Source organism: Curcuma longa, chromosome 8 (assembly GCF_044706935.1).
Source record: "Curcuma longa cultivar G26 ecotype Majalengka, Jawa Barat chromosome 8, ITB_CL_G26_1.1, whole genome shotgun sequence".
In the NCBI taxonomy this organism is placed as follows: domain Eukaryota; kingdom Viridiplantae; phylum Streptophyta; class Magnoliopsida; order Zingiberales; family Zingiberaceae; genus Curcuma; species Curcuma longa.
Genome location: NC_133868.1, coordinates 7,346,268 through 7,362,940, shown reverse-complemented (window position 1 = coordinate 7,362,940; position 16,673 = coordinate 7,346,268). Strand labels below are relative to the sequence as shown.

General features: G+C 37.6%; 1 protein-coding gene and 1 pseudogene across 2 annotated transcripts; one reads left to right on the top strand and one right to left on the bottom strand.

Annotated features, from left to right (window-relative positions):
• Positions 1 to 3,070: 3,070 nt before the first annotated feature.
• Positions 3,071 to 5,859, bottom strand: LOC141834179 (protein indeterminate-domain 12-like; annotated as a pseudogene).
• Positions 5,860 to 8,888: 3,029 nt separating this feature from the next.
• Positions 8,889 to 15,583, top strand: LOC141833739 (uncharacterized). 2 transcript variants are annotated; one of them, XM_074721234.1, is made up of 6 exons: positions 8,889 to 8,997; positions 9,272 to 9,377; positions 11,190 to 11,234; positions 14,387 to 14,495; positions 14,604 to 14,817; positions 14,916 to 15,583. In XM_074721234.1, the coding sequence occupies exons 1-6, from the start codon at positions 8,947 to 8,949 to the stop codon at positions 15,144 to 15,146; spliced, it is 756 nt and encodes a 251-aa protein (XP_074577335.1). In that variant the 5' UTR covers positions 8,889 to 8,946; the 3' UTR covers positions 15,147 to 15,583. The 2 variants fall into 2 exon arrangements, with proteins under 2 accessions (XP_074577335.1, XP_074577336.1); XM_074721235.1 differs by lacking the exon at positions 11,190 to 11,234.
• The last annotated feature ends 1,090 nt before the right edge of the window (positions 15,584 to 16,673 follow it).

Below are 16,673 nucleotides of genomic sequence, written 5' to 3'. Positions count from 1 at the left end.
GAATCTATTTCACCGTTCGATTTTAAAGTTAAAATTAAATCCAAGCTGTAGATTAAATGAGTGATTTGCTTAAGGTTGTAAGGTTTAGGGTTTAGGAGGTTTAGGGTTTAAAGTTTAGGATTTAGGGTTTAAGGTTTAGCGATCGGCCGTTGATTTTAAAATCAAACGGAGACAAAAATCCTATTTTTGTCTCTGTCACAAATTTGTGACGGGATTCTTTTGCATCCCAATTGTATTTGGACAGAGTCCAGCAGAAGGGGAAAACCAAGCAAAGGCGGCCGGCGGCAGATCCACTAGCGTCCGCCGCCCCTTCTTCCTTATTCATCCCCTTGCATATCGCGGAATCCATCGATCGGATCAGGCGATCAATGTAGGTAGATTGATCTCACTCTCATCTGAACTGATCTTAGTTTAGTTGATCATTGCAATTGGTTGTCGTATCTCAACTACGCTCTGTAATTAGTGATTTCACCAAAAAAAATCCACATTTATTAGAAAATGCTCTCGTGCCCCACAAACCCTACACTAGAACACGATGATTCCATGATGGAGCAAAGCATGATGGATGGTCTCGCTGATTGCATTTGATTTTATACCGCGAAATAGAATTCACTTAGACCATTGATTTCAATTTGATAAATTGCATTGGTGGGACTCTGTTGTTGCTAAGAACTTTAGAATCCAGAGACGATCCCTAGTGGGCGTTGGCTCCCACGCCATCCTTTGTTCATCGATCATCTCCCAAGCTGTCCATTGTTTTGCTCAGATCTCAAAACGAGCACCTTTGTTTACCAGCCCTTCACGCTTGTAGATCGGGTGAATGTGAGAACCACTAGGAATTGTGAGCTTTGGACCACTTCCATCATTTTTCGGATTTAATTTCTTGCTTAAGTACGAGGTATTAATTTCAGATTCCATCGATGATGATACCTTCTTTAAACGATTTTGGAGGCACCGACAAATCACTGAGCTCTGAATTTGTAGGCTAATCTTCTTACTCGTTGAGAACAATGAGAGGTAGAATGTTAGCCATCTCTTAGATTATTACCTTAACCAGGAGTCACCTGTGTTATGTCCTTGGTGCGATGGGATAGCAGTACGATGTTTTCATAACAGTATCAATTCAACAAGATTGGAGTGGCTAGTCTTTGGATCGTTAGCTTTTTGAAAAAAAAAAAGGAGAAAAAGAGAAAAGTAGATGTGCCTGGAGATGGGGATGATCCAAAGCAATGAGAAGAACAAGGGGACTAATAATTAGGCCATGGAAGATGGGGAGACTCCAGAGTTGGGAAGCCCAACTGCCCAAGGGGGAGAAGGGACTGGCAAGAGAGCCTTTTTGTTTGTCTGCTTGTGAAAAAGCAAAGGAATAAAGAAAAGGATGACCAGAGCAGGCTTTTTTAGTAGGCAAAATGGCATGTATTGTACTCTTAACCGGCAACTCACATGCATGCATCTGTTTTCCTTCCCAAAAAATCTTTTGAAAAGTTGGTAAGGGATAGCTCTACCCATGCAAGATACAAAATTCCTAGCTAGCCTGGTCTCCATGCATATCCTTCAGTGTCACATAACAAAGATAATATTTCTCTTTGTTTTCATAAAAGAAGGGTAATTCTTTGGTTAATAGAACTGCAAAATGGTAACGTTCTAATTCAACCAACCTGCTATCTTTTCAAATATGGTCGAAGGTGTTAATTTTATCCTAGTTAAAGGTCTTTAAAATTTTGCTCATTTCATATGCGAGGAATTAGCAATGAAGATTAAAACTACGTGGGTGGTATGACCTTAATTTGATGCTGATCACATAACTAAGATTAAAGGGTGGCTTGCAATTTCCTTTTCACAAAGAGTATACTATTTCGTGCGCAACTTAATGACGTACAACATATATGTTTGAAAACCAAGAAAAATCTTAGCAGTTGCGACAGTGTATCCAGCTGGTATAAAATATCTGGTCATTAGAATGCCACCATTCCTGAAACGACTGAAATATAAGAGTCGACAAACTGGTCTCACTGTAAAATGTGTTAAAATCTTAAGTGTTGAAAACCTTTGAACCGCCAAAGCGATGTTTCTGATTAATCTTGAATTTCATCTTCCCTTTTTAATTGTTAATCGTTATTTTCCATGCACACAATTAACGACATCCTGATTAATGATTATAATAGTTCACATTTTTCTTCAGAAAGCTGTCTTGGTTGGTTGGTCGCCTCCAATCCCAATGAGAGCTCAAACCGATAAAGTAGAGTGATAAAAAAGACCGGAGGATTCAGTTGGCCGAGGTATGCTGTATGCCTGTATGCATCCGTGAACATCTTTTTACTCACGCGTTGACATTTTCATGTTCACTTTTCTTCTAGAACTCTTGTTACATCTTTTTTCTTAGGCATTTGCCACTATTTTTTATGCTACCTACTGATTGGTCAATTCGAGAGTCCTTTGGCCCTCCTTGCCACCTGGCTCTTTCAAATCTCAAATAACGGATTTCAAAGATAATAAACTCCACCTTTCTTACTTTTTGAGCAAAGCCGTTTGGTTCCTTGCTAATAAATAGTTAAATACTAATTTCTGAATGATAGTGCATCTTCCCGTCTCCTGAGCAAGCTTTTACCTTCACGTTTGCAATTAACTAGTTTAGTACTGTTTGTGGTCTATTCTAGATTATATTTGTTGCCAATAATATACTATAATTCAAGCTAACAACTATGTAGCAGGGATATGTGTAATAAGTTGAAATTTCAAACTGGCTCCAGTGTGCTCCATACAAAAAGCTTAACTATATATCCATGGTAGTCAAACCCTCAATTTTTTTGTTTCTGTAGGCACATAATTGAACATGCACCATCCAGTAAACATCTACAAGAATACTCTTAATTATATTTGTTTGAAGACCTAACGAAGAGTATATATATATGATATAATTGCCAACGTTGCGCATTCAGGATGATAGTGAGATCAAGAACTTAACAGTAGGGGCAAGGCAGCAACATATATAACGATGATTAATACTAGCTGCAGCATGATAGTAATTAAAATTCAAAGTGAACTAAACTCGTGGAGTATGCGTGCTGTCTCAGTTCCACGTTCCGTTGACCGGAGGGAACTCGACGATCTGCTTGTTTGGGTGACCAATAGGGGTGCATGGAGAGGCAGTCACCAGATCCAGAGGTAGCTCATCGCTCCCATCCCCTCCTGCTGCTACGCCGAGGAAGTCCCTAGTCCAGCGGTCGCCGGCCTCCTGCCACTTCGTAAGGTCTTGGACGCCGGACTCAGAATTGACAGCGATAGTATTTCCAGCACTTGCACTAGTATAACCTAGGCCACTCAAGCCGTTCGTGATAGGACCCATAGCTGAGGCCCTCTGGAGCAGCGCAGTGGCTGAGAGATGAGGTGAAGGACTAGGGTTGGTAGGAAGGTGGTGAAGGAGAGAAGAAAAGTTGTCTTCAGGCTTTTTTACCTCAATGTCTCCTAGATTGCAGTCGTCAGGGCTAGGGTTAAGAATCAAATTAGCGTCAGCAGCAGGTAAAGGGGTCCCCGGGTGAGGACGATGAGGGGAGGAAGAGAGGTTGATGCAATATTGGTGGGAATGTACTGGTGGCGGCGGCCCCAGCCATCACTCGTGCACTTTCTTCTGCCAAGGCGTCACAGAATGCTCTGTGGGTGATGAAGCTATCCTTTCTGCATGCGCCAAATGAATGAAATTAGAAGAAACACCATGCATGCATGGTTATCACTGTGAACTGTATATATATTATATTTCCATGTTAATTCATTAATCACTTAGTTGTCGTTTTGATCCTTCAATTTGCATAATCAAGACAGATGTTGATATAATTTCTTGAATCTATAAGGAGATAATTATGCATGGCAAGGAAAGCGGATATTGACTACTGACATATTATTTTTCTCCTTTGTGATTGTATGCGCTCTGACTCTAGCAGTTGAGTTGAAAAATCATAGAGAAGAGTATCCAGATACATAGATATATAGGTAATTAGTATATAATGAGTGCCTATCATCTACAAGATTTAAAGATATATGCCGAGCTATTATAGAGTTGCAACACAATACATTTATATCTATTGGGTGTAATTATTATAGTTATGCACTTCTTTAGACCAATTATGATCATATTTTTGAGTTGATTGGCCTACTTTTTAGGTTTACTAAAAAATATACCCCCAAAAAGCTTATAATGCGTGTGCAGCTGCTAAAACTCTTATTTTCTCTCCAAACAAACAAATTCCGAACGTAACCCATCGAAATCTCTCAGTGATTTCAGATGATTCCACGTCATTTTCCTTTCATTAATTTGTAAAATCATAGACGACAGTGCGAGAACAGAAGAGATCTAGATAAAATCTCACGGCTAATCCACGATGCCAAAGTTGCTTCTCTCTCTCAGTTGTCAAACGTACAGAAGGTGTAAAATGTATTTTAAAATTACGATCTATACATGGGTGCCATCATGAACTGACATGCACTCAAATAATTCATAGTTTCTATCTGGCTAGTCAATATTGCATAATTTTGGAGATATTCTTATATATAAATTATTTCGCAAATTCGTCATGCATTTCACCTTTCACAGTTTCACCTTGTAGAGTCATGGGCATCGGATATCGAGCAGTTGACCATTCAGAAATCATAATTTGATTGTTTATCAGCCTTACAGTAACTTTACCAGTGAACTAAAAGATATATGCAAGTAAATACACGTGGTAGAAAAATGACTATCAGACTGTATGGTTGTCAGCCAAAGCCATGTATTGCCTCTCTCTAACACTGAAACACGCAGCAATAAGACCTCTGCTATCTATGTGACAAGATCCAGCATAGTAGACCTCTGCTATCTTAGTTTGAGGAAATCACGAGTGTAGTTTCCTTCTGTGGGGTTAATTTTTCTCTCTTTCCTTACACTAAGCAAAAGCTAGAAAAATTCATTCTTCTTAGAAAACATGCACTATATGTAGATCGTAGTTAAACATCAAGGTTCCTTGCCTTAAAACTGTGCTTGATTCGGATAACGATGGTAAATTTTGCAGGAGGAAGAAAGGAAGCGAGCTTGACAGAGGATTAAAATGATGATACGTGTAGGAGTCGTCATGTGGAATGGAAAAAAATGAGAGTTCTGAAACATAATTAATAAATCACAAACCTGGCGAAAAGGGTGCCGCAGTCACATCTATACTCCCTTGTTCCGCAGGTCTTAACATGAGCTTTCCAATCAGAATGCACAGCATATCTCTTAGAGCACTTGTCACATTTCCACTTCTTCTCTCCATGCTTTCTAGAGAAGTGTTTCTTGATCCCTGTCAGATCTCCAAGAGCCCTGGAAGGATGGTGATGCACACAAGATGGCTCTGGGCAAACGTACACCCTTTTCCTTGTAGCTCCTTCTTTGTTGCTTCTCTGCCTCAACTTCCATGGTAGGTTGTGCCCTCTCCTATGCAGCTGCAGGTTCTGATCCCTTTGGAAGCCCTTGTTACATATCTCACAAACGAGCCTATTGGTGGCCATCAGCGTATTAGGTGACAAAGCGACAACTTCAGCTTCTGGGTCTTTAATTAGAACAAAAATAAAATAAAAAAACAAAAAAAATCGATCAGAAAACTAAGAACGAACAAGAAGACATGCTATTCGTTAGTGTATGTTAAGGACTGAACCTGGATTCCCTGCTTGGTTTCTCTTCTTCTTGGTCTCGGGTAGTGGCTGTTGGTGACGTGATATGGAAGTAAGCAAAGAGTTCAAGCTTAAGTGGTCATGAACTCTTGTGTCCGAGGAAACACTAGCTTCCTCAGAGATGGAGGTGGAATTTGACATCGTTTCCAACAAGAATACGAAGGAGATCTTTTTTCTTTGTTTTCTTTCACCAATGGTGAGAATGAAAAGGGACCATATAGTTGTTGTATATAGCTCTATTCTGTTCTTATCTTAAGACCGAAGCTTCCAGCTGCGTACAAGAAAAAGAGGCGCAGAAGGCTCAGGTGCATGCACTACTGTCTTGTTTACTTGGAAGGATGGATTTTAAAAAAAAATCTGCTGTTTATTTCTTAAAAGATAATGGATTATTCCTCCATGACAAACAACTACACATTTGCAAGAACCACACTAAGATTTTTTTAAAAAAATATATCGTTTGCATATTATAATACTAAATAATTATAAGTGGACAGCGGCTATAAAATTATTCATTTTCTTCTTTTGACTGTCAAAATCGCAAAGCACAAGGAATCCATCTCTTTGATTCAGTTTTGCTTTTTCTCTCACTTTCTTGTTTTGTTTTGTTTTGTTTGAGGGGTCCATGAATGGAGGATCTTTTGATTTATGTCTTATCAGATATCACCTAAACACCAAATTAAGAAGGTTTAATTGGAATAAAACGAGGATGAGAGCAGATATTTTGCTTACGTCTAACCTTGTAGGAAAGAAAATAAACTTTAAAAGTTTGCTCAGGTACTTACTCCACAGCCTCCCTTTTTTTATAGCCCGCAACACCACATGCATTATTGCTCAATTGATTGTGATCCTCGTATTTCCTTAATTTTCTTATTACCTCGACTACGATTTAGTGCCTATTGCTTGATTGATTAGATCTCTCTTCTCATCCAGTACTGGATTTCCTTTTTTTAATCATGTTTCTAACTTCTTGTTCCTTTTTTCTTTGGAATACTTTGTATCTTTACGCTCGCTGATTGATTCTTAGCTTACCCAGGCATGGGATGTTTGAATTGGATTATAGTTAATGATCATAATTAATTTAATTGTTTAATACTAGTCTCAAAAACAAGCTAAGTACATCTAGCTAGGACTAGGAATGAGTTCAAGTGGGTGGTGTTAAATAACATTGCATTGCTGGCTAGCTAGCTCGTATACATATATAGCAAATTGGCCATTCTGATTGTCTGACTTATATGGTTCTGTATGATCGAAATGTAAGTGGATAGTGGTCCATCACTCCACACTGTACAATTTCGTTCAGGAAAAATGGGTTTATATTTTTTTTTAATATAGATATAAATTACATTTAGAGTGGCAAACAGACAGTGGAACATGCACACCAGGTACTTTTGAGAGGTATATATATATATAGCCTCTGGAAAAGCTTCAAGTAGAGATTTTATACCGAAATTAATAAGGATGGAGAAGCAACTTCAATAGCTAGCAGTCAACACTACATTGATGGTTATTCTTATCTGTGAAAAAAAAAACAGAATTAATACACAGAACAAACACATTGAATATACACATAAGTATGTTAATTAACAGCTTGGTTATTTGCCTATCATCTGGAATTATTATGAATTATAGAGTGGCTTGCACTCTATCTTAAACTCATGCTCAAGCAAATATGTTTTTTTGGTCTGAGTAAATTAAATCATGTGTAACTAATCCGATTTAGCAGCTTGGTTTACTTTACTGTCAGCTTAAATCTTGTGTATAAGCACGTCTTTGGCATCAAAAACAAATCATTATATATCAATATATATATATATATATATATATATATATATATATATATATATATATGGAAAAAGAAATATTGGTAAGTACCCACCAAGTCGTTTTAGAAGCACCTACAACTATAAGAGAACCACATGATAATGCTGTAAAAAAATTTATAAAATCTCAGCTACTAGGCATCAACTGTCATTAAGTAGGAGCTCGAATTCTTTATGCTCGTATGCAGTTTGCTTTACAACTCTGGTACAGATCTTTCAAACCATGACAGAATTAGAAGAAGTTAATCTTCAAGCTATAAGCAAGATAATGCTGTCTATCAAATATGATGTTGTTTCTGAAAACCTAGATGAAACCGTTACGAGAAGCATAATATCACCTTGATGTTGTCGAGCACATGCATGCACTTAAATATGAGAAAGCCTTCTCTCTAAATGTCATTTGCTGACGAGACAAGTAGATGATGATCGGGCAGAATTTGCAATCAATATGAAGGAGTTTTAATTTCAGACACAAGATTTTTTGTGCAGTTTAGCAATTGATGCTGGATATTGGCCATTATATATTTATATTATACCATGTCGTTTCCACTATTTTGAGTTTTAATTTCAGACACAAGATTTCTTCCAATACAATTTAACTTCCCCAGTTTAGCAATTAATGCTGGATATTGGCCATTATAATTATAAAAAAACCTATATCCATGTAATGTTTTGTTATCCACTATTTTGGAAAAAAAACTAGTTCGGGTCATCTCTACATTTACACATCCCCATACAGACGAGTTAAAACCAACAGCCAATGCAACCAGAAACCTTCTGATTCCACTATCAATCACATGTAAACTTCCAAATTTCTTAGTAAATCATAATTGTATATACTATCAATATCCTGAGTTTTTGGTTTCCTGAAGCAACACTCGGATAAAATATCCATGGAGAGCTTTCTGTTTAGCAAGTCTGCAAAGCCCCTTATATTTGAAGAAGGAACTTCAATTGGCATTTTCACTATCCTTAGAATTCACTAAGGTTGCAATACAATAAAATAATAACGCCTCCAAGTTTAATTCCATTCCAATATTTGAATTTATAATTTGGGCAAGATTTGTCCATTGTCCACTTGATCCATTCCATACTTTTAAAAAGGGAGGCTTCATTCCAGCTCTAGTTGGAATGAGTGAACTGGTGGCCAAATGACGAATCAAGTTGGGCAGGTGGATTGGTTGGGCAGTTTTTAAAATAAAAAATAAAAAAAAAAACAGTGGATTGGCTTAAAAAAAACCATTTTAAAACAAAGATTAGTGTATTAGATTGGGCAACATTAAATTACATGGGCCTTGGAGCCCAATTAAGGAGTGACCTGAGAATAAAGCCTGGTTAAGTGAACGAACTGGCTTAGCCGGACAACAACTCGCTCCGATAAAAGCCTAAGAAAGCGGAGGTCAGCATCGTGGGCGGCAGCAGTTCGCAAAAACAAGGGAAGGAAGGGATGGCGGTGTTATTGGAGCTGGAAAAAACCCTACGATCGAAGCCCAATGGGGTAAGGATCTCCCTCTCTTTTACCCAGCATAGTTGGTCCATTGAGTTTCGTTCTTAATGTTTTCAATTTTGGGTTTTCATTTTTATCATCCACCAACCGCTAATCAGTGTTTGTTTTAGACGGATCTTAAGAGATTTTCCTCTCTTTTTTTCGGCTTTTCTGATTGATTTTTTTATTAATTTCTTGTTTGTCATTTCGATATGGATCGTTGATCGTCAACTATTGGGAAGTTTACGGTGTTTCTTTTATCGATGCCGCAATCCGGAAACTGCAGGAGAAGATTACGCCACGGGAGGAGCTGGTTCTTCATGCCTGCAAATCGAAGTCGATCCGGGATTTCACAGTCGGTTTTTGCGCTTCTTCGGCTGCTGTATGGGCTGGTAAAACCTCGTTGCTAGCTGTTACCACACTTCTCTCTCTTTCGTTCTTCTTTCTGGTAATTTGTTTGAACTCACTACAAGGGCTACTAGTTCCGTTAAATTAGTTGATTTGAAAGATGTCGATGCTATTATCTAATTATTTACGGCGACCGGAGGTGAAATTATCTATCTGCAGTTGTCGTTAATGGTGATGTCCAAGCCCTTTGTGTCTAGATTTGTGTGATTGTTGTTGATGACTCGGTGTTTCATCCGAGCATTGTGTTTCTTGTTTGTCTAGCATTTGTCGGTATGTTATTGCAGGATGTAGGTCAAATATCTAGGTGGTGAACTGGATGGTATTTTGGAACTGAAACAAAGTAATTTCAAAGATTGAAGCAAAAAAGGATATTTATTTTTGTATAAATTGGAGTTCAATTGCATAAGCATGCGTAGTTGTCACAAGCTTTAAAGCATGAGATGTTTTATGCTGATCAAAGATGGTAAATAAAACGCTTGTTAGATGTTCATCTTATTAATGATTGAGCAAAAACTTGTGGATGTAGGTGGGATATGGTGAGAGTGAACTAGAGGTATTTGGAGTCAAAACAAAGGAGCTGAAAAGATGGAAGCATCGAAAAATATATGATATTTGTTTTTTTAGAAATTGGAAGTCAATTGCATAAGCTAGTGCAGTCGCCACAACCCCTAAAGCATGAGATGCTTTACTACAATGGTCAAGTGTGGTAAGTAAAAAAACTTGTTAGGTGTAGATCCTAGAAATGTATAAGCAAAAAGTTGTTTTCATATTTGAACATAAAGAAAACTCTTTTTTTTTGAAATTCTTGGTTATTATGTTAATACTTTTAAAAATCAAGATACACTGAGAATGTGATCAATTGCAAACCATGTCTAGACAAGTTTTACAAGGAGCAGTCATAAAGCTATGGCTTTATTTCCTAAAGCAAAGAAGGAATTTGATAAGAGGCATGAACTTTGTAATATGTTGAATAGCATAAGCTAAGTAGCAGGAATTCTTGATCATTAAAATATTCCTTTTTTTTTAGTATTATGACCAATGAGAGTACCAGAATGTCAATGATGCAGAATTACTTCAATTGTATGCTCTTGCATCAAGGAACTAACATTTGACTATGTGTGGAAACTTCCAATAAAAGTAATGATGGGGAAATAAGGAAGAAGGGATACAAGGAAGATGAAGTTTTGAAGTTGGACAAACTAAGATTATATAAGAAGCTCTATTTTCTTATATAGCTTTAACAGAAATATAAAATTATGACTTGTGACAAGGAGGTGAAAGAAAGGAGAGATAATGTTGAAAAGAAGACATGAGTATGGTGGATCATATTCATAAGGACATTGGCTTAAAACTTGATTGGATCTTGCATTGAAGAATGCTTCCTTATTGACAGAAAAGGAACAAAATGGAAAAATAATTCTCCATTAGTGAATTGACTCTCACCCATGCATCATCAACCTACTACATTTGCATGCATTTGATTTGATGTATGCTCCATGTTATATGCCTCAACCACTGATGCTTCTGTTAGGCTGGTGGCTATTGGCATGATGTAAGTAGCATGGTTGATCCTGGTGGTAGCCACCTTCCAATACCATATAGGTTTAGTTATGATTCCCCCTCTCCCTCATATGACTACAATATCTTCTTAGGTATTGCTAGTCGCCTTCTTGGATTCTTTTCAAATGTTTCAATTTCTTATTCAATGACATCAGAAAACTGCTTTTGTAGCCCGACTTTCACTGTCATTACACTTGAATATTATAATGTTAAAAATGTTTTTTTGGTATGCGCAGCAAGTAGGAGACTTAAACAAGCACAGAGGTTCAACTTGTCCATAAGTAAGTCAATGATGTCATTTCTCCCCACATATTACTTCACCTTTTATATTAGTAAAGATGAATTCTTTTGGTGAAAGCATCTGAGTTGGTTGTGTAATCATGCATATTCACCTATCTTTTAATCATATAACCTTAGCAAACAGAGAGAATGAAAAAGGTTCAACATTATGATTAATTTTATGTTATTTTTGTTTTCTGCTTGTTAATTTTTATGCTCTAATTTTTGTAGGGCCAGCATAACTACACACTCTTTGATACATCACTTCCTGTCACTACAATGAAAATGCTTTTCCTTAGTACTTATACGAAAGTACAAATAAGCGTATATAAATCCTTGAACATCTATTCAGATTTGACACTTCGTTAGATATGACATGAACAATTGTTCAAGGACTCACTTGTACATCATTTTGCTGGTTAATGACATTTACGATTTTCATAAAAAAATGATTTTCCATTGTATAAATTGAATTAAGTGCTCTTGAAAGGTTTCTATATTCTGTCCTATACCCTAAAATATTTCAAAGTTGTGATGTGAAGTACAGGTCAAGCTTGGAACTAACCATGCATTCACAGGCGTTAATTAATTTCTCATGTCCAAACTAAGATGTCTAAGCCTAACCCTGAAGTGAACAATGAGTCTCCAAGCGAGTCTATCAACTTCAACTTTCTTAAGTTTATCCTATAACAAGAAAGATAAACTCATCTGGAATTACTACTGATACTCTGTTATATCAATCCCACTCTAGGTCAGTAGGTCATGTCTATGTAGCCTCATTCCATATCAGAACTCCTACTTATGTATACAGAGATGTAGGACGAGACGATCGACCTGCCCTAGAGGTCAGTAGGTCATCCACCTCTTCCTTTAGGTTTGTAGGTCGACACTTACGGAGATTTGCAAGAAATCTCTGATCTCAGAGAAAGAACTGCAATGCCACGTCGAAATAACAATCACGAAGGAGATTCTGAATGAAGGTCTTGTGGGTGCCGGTCTAAAGGCCTGCTCCAAAAGTCCCAGCCTAGAGGTCTTGGTCCTAAGGGTCCCAGTCTAGAGGTCTCAGTCCTAAGGGTCCCAATCTAGAGGTCTCAGCCCCAAGGCCTAGAGGTCTTGGCTCTGGCTTAAAGGTCTTGGTTCCGACCTGGAGGTCTCGGTCTTGTCCTAGAGGTCTCAACTGGGTCTCAACCTAGAGGTCTCAACTCCAAGGGTCTCAACCTAGAGGTCTCGACATAATGGTCTTGGCTTCTAAGGTCTTGGCTGCATAGATCTTAAAGGTCTCTGCAGCATAGGTCTTGGTAGTAATAACCTCTGCCCTCGACGGCCTAAATAAGTCAAACCCACTACACCACCCAAGCCTGATTAGGAGGCCCAGTCACTATCCGGATCAGGGTCAAACGCGAGCTTGAGACAGGGTCTCTCAACTATATCCCTATTCTGTCGAAAGGGGAGGTAAAGTTCCCCTGCGAGATAGGGCATAGCTTGAGATCTGTCTTCTATGGCGAAGGACTGGATCCTCCTTTTAGATAGGATCCGGGGCACTTTAAATAGAAAAGGGAACACCCCTACAAGAGGGAGATTCCTCAATTCGTACCCCCTAAACTTCATCCCTTGGTTCTGCAAACTTGAAGTTCCTAAACTTTTTGGCAACATTGGTTCCAATCATGTTAAGAACTGGTTCAATTCCCCACTTAGAGTTTGATTTTTGAGTTATTCATATAACTCAATGTACTGAACTCTCCCTTTAGCTCAATCTCCCAAGTGTTCCATCCAGCTTGGTCTCTTGAGCTTCCCTCCAGCTTAGTCTCCCAAGCTCCCCCTCCTACTCGGTCTCCCAAGCTTTCCATCCAACTTGGTTTCTTAAGCTCCTGTTTCAGCTTGGTTTCTTGAATTCTCTGCTTAGTAATGACCCCAGGTTAATGTGGGCAATGGTCTTAGCAGTAGCCCCTCCATGATTGCCATCTCTAGCTAATAACAACTGAATAGTTGAAGCCATTATAATAAATTGGCGATTAAATTAGGATGACCAGCAGAAACGACGGAAATGATCGAATTCATGATCACGATCTCTGCAGGTGTTTATCTCCTCTCACACGTATAAATACCCAAATATGGACATCATTTATAGTTTGAAATCTCTACTTCTCATTTTTTTCTGCTTTGCTTTCGCTTCCATTACATCCTAGTGACTTGAGATCGGAGGGGCCTCATCGGAAACAACTCCAGCATTCTTTGATATTTGCCTTTGTGTGTGCAAGTCAGATCAATCTCCGCCTCAGCGCTCGACCTGCTGATAGACCTCCTGTCCAGGTCGGATGAAATAAAGAATCCTTTGTAAATATAATACTCTACATTTATATTTGTATGCACTGGAAAATTATTTATTGTAAAGATATAAATTCCTATTTGTGCTCGTATGCAAGCTTTTATGTTTCTGTTCAAGTTTGCCTCAAAAGTCATTTCAAATCTTAAATTTTGTACAAGCCCTGTTTGAGCTTGAATTATTATCTACTCCCTTGGAAGTTTATGATGGATCTCAGTATGCCCATTAAGTTAATGAGCAATGCAAGCATGGGCATCCAAAACTGAAAAGTAAAAACTAAATTGGATAAAACCAAACTGAAAATATTGGTTCAGCAATTAACGTTTTTGGTTCGTGAAATTGGTCTAGTTTGTCTTTAGACTGGGAATATGGTATGCTTATCTATATGTTCATGTTAAAATAAAACCAATTGGTTCTATTTTGTTTGAAACCATATCAGTTTTGGGTCCAGTTTGTAAATTTTCAATTTTATAATTTTGATTTGGTTTGGAATTTTCCTACCGAACTGATTAACCGGTCCATCCTTAATCAGCTATAGGATATACATTTAGTACAATGTAATTCCCTGTAGCATAAGTCATTGTTTTATTGATCACTCAATGGTGCCCAAGTACAATATTGATTTCTCATCGGACGTAATACCATAATCTTTTCTGCTACAACTTATTGTAGCAGATTGAAGGTATAGTAGTTAGATTGGTGATCCTTCCACGGTTACAAATTATTCACTCCTTGAGTATGTAGATGCCAAATGTGCAACTTAGGAATTTTGACTGTATTATTTTACCCTAACATTCATTTGTTGTTTGAACAATTAAATTTGTGTTGCAGGTTCCGCTATTTTTTGTGGTATGTGGAGGTTTAACAACTCTCTAAATGTGTGCGTTGACCAATTATTAGCATTGGAAGGCAGTCGGATTCAGAGAGAGTTGGCAAATGTGTAAGTTCTTTGCTCTCCTCCAGTGGTGTATTTCCCATTTGATTGCTTGACTCCACTTGCTGTCAGTTGTTCTAACAAATGCAAATATCAATCTGCTGAATGATACAGAATCTTGAGTAAGCATGCAGACAGCCCCGAAAAAGTGAGACTTGTGAGGAAACACTATTACCCTGAACAAGTGTTCAGTGACTTGAATCCAGATCAAACTACTTTTAGGTGGCGGTTACGTAATGTGTACATGGATAGCACTTCTCATCGGACTGATAGCGTTGAAGATAACTACAATCATGATAAACAAGATCTGAAGCCTGACCAGTTTTCGGTAAGTTCATATTATTGCTTATACAAGGTTCTCTTTTACTTTTTCGAGGACACTAAAGCCACAATGATGATTATTTGGCTTTGGTTGCATTCTCATAGTATCAGGGTGCTCCAGTGGGAGATATGCTTGTTGACCGGTATCAGGGTGCTCCAGTAGGAGATATGATTGTTGATCCGCTAGACTGCATTTTTGGTTATCCTGAAAGCATTAAGGAGATCAAGCAATCAGATGACACTGTAGTGCCTTCTAGGAGACGGTTGCGGGCCTACAAGAGACGGTTGCATCGCCATCAAGTGCACCATGAATCCACTGATAGTAACACAAGTTAAACAAGAATTGTGGATGAGCAACTAACGCTGGAGAAAGTGACAAAAATGCAAGATTCTCGCTTAGTTGGAAAATGGCCTGGTGATACTTTGCCACGAGAATCAATAAGATGCATGGTTTCATATCAGTAGAATGGATGGTTTCATGGTCAACTAGTCATCGTGGAGGATCTATGCAGCTTCTATGTTACTTCAGGAGCAACTCTTTAATTGGGTTGGGTCACCATTCTGTTTCTTTGTGTGCACATGTTTTTTTTTTAGATATTCAACTCTATAAATCAATTAATCTGGAGATTGAGTCCGTCATGTGCACACTTATTCATTGATGTCATCCGATTATGATTTAAAATGATGGAGAACTTATATTCATTCTATGACTGACTTCTGGGTAAGTCGATAACATTTGAACAACTGTCATTACTTTAACAAAGCAATATCAAGCATTCGCTCCTGATTATGTTGGAGATTGAGCCCATTGATGTTGTGTTGGTGCTTGTCGTGAGCATTGTCTGCATTAACTCAAAACCAAGCGTTCAACGGTGGAAGTGCGTCGCATCATGTTATAAATTGACATAACAATTGTTAATATTTGTAAAATCTATTATCTTTATAAACAGTTAATTTATGACATGATATATTTATATTGTATTATATTTTAATTATTTCAAATTAGATCAATTATTGCTTTCTTTCATGGTGGTTAATTATAATTTTTTAATTTATCTCTTTATAGATGGTCGTAAATGTTAAAACGTTAGGATGACAAATTCAATCTTTTATTGAAGTGAAAGTGAAGGCAGCAGAGACACTGCTTCGTCATTGCCCGTTGGGTAGTCGCACCAGTGCAATCGAAATGGTCGATCTATGTCTCTGTAGTCATAACATGTTACTTTTCTTCTGTAAAAGGTGGAATCCAGTGCACGACCATTTATGAGGAGGTATTGTCTGGCTTTCGTAGGATTCGAACCCTTACCCTTTTCTGTAAGTCTGTTGCGTCGTAATCAACAGCTATGCCTCGGGGCAACATGCTACTTTTCCAATCTTTAACTTTCATGCATATGATAAGACCTATATTCCTTGATGAATCAAACTACTTGACGTGCAGCTGATGCATCTTCTGTCATGGCTATGATGTATTCAAAGGTAGAAGAAATTGTAAGTTGTAACTTAATATTGAAGGAGGAGAGACAAACTTACTGTAACGTGATATTTAAAACTTAGAGAAGTGTGGCTACGTATGTAATAATGGACACTCATTTTTAACAAGACATTTCCATAAACTACACTGTTTGGCGTTGACACAAGATTGGACTTTAATCTAAATTCATTCAAATCATCCGTTGTCAACGTCTTGGAGAATAGAAAAGCACGACAAGGATACTAAGGTATTCAGTTATAAAATTATCTTATATTTTTTATTTTTAAATATTTATATTAATTTTTTAATTTTAGTTTAAAAAATAAAAAAAAATATACCACTAATGAAAACAGTTAACTCTAGATTATCGAAAAACGTGGAAAACTGGAAAT

What these genes read in the sequence shown, in the direction of transcription:
- LOC141833739 (XM_074721234.1), top strand. Translation starts at nt 8,947, where the DNA reads ATGGCGGTGTTATTGGAGCTGGAAAAAACCCTACGATCGAAGCCCAAT. An exon ending in TACGATCGAAGCCCAATGGG is followed by an intron (nt 8,998 to 9,271) that starts GTAAGGATCTCC and finishes CGGAAACTGCAG; the next exon opens with GAGAAGATTACGCCACGGGA. An exon ending in GAGGTTCAACTTGTCCATAA is followed by an intron (nt 11,235 to 14,386) that starts GTAAGTCAATGA and finishes TTTGTGTTGCAG; the next exon opens with GTTCCGCTATTTTTTGTGGT.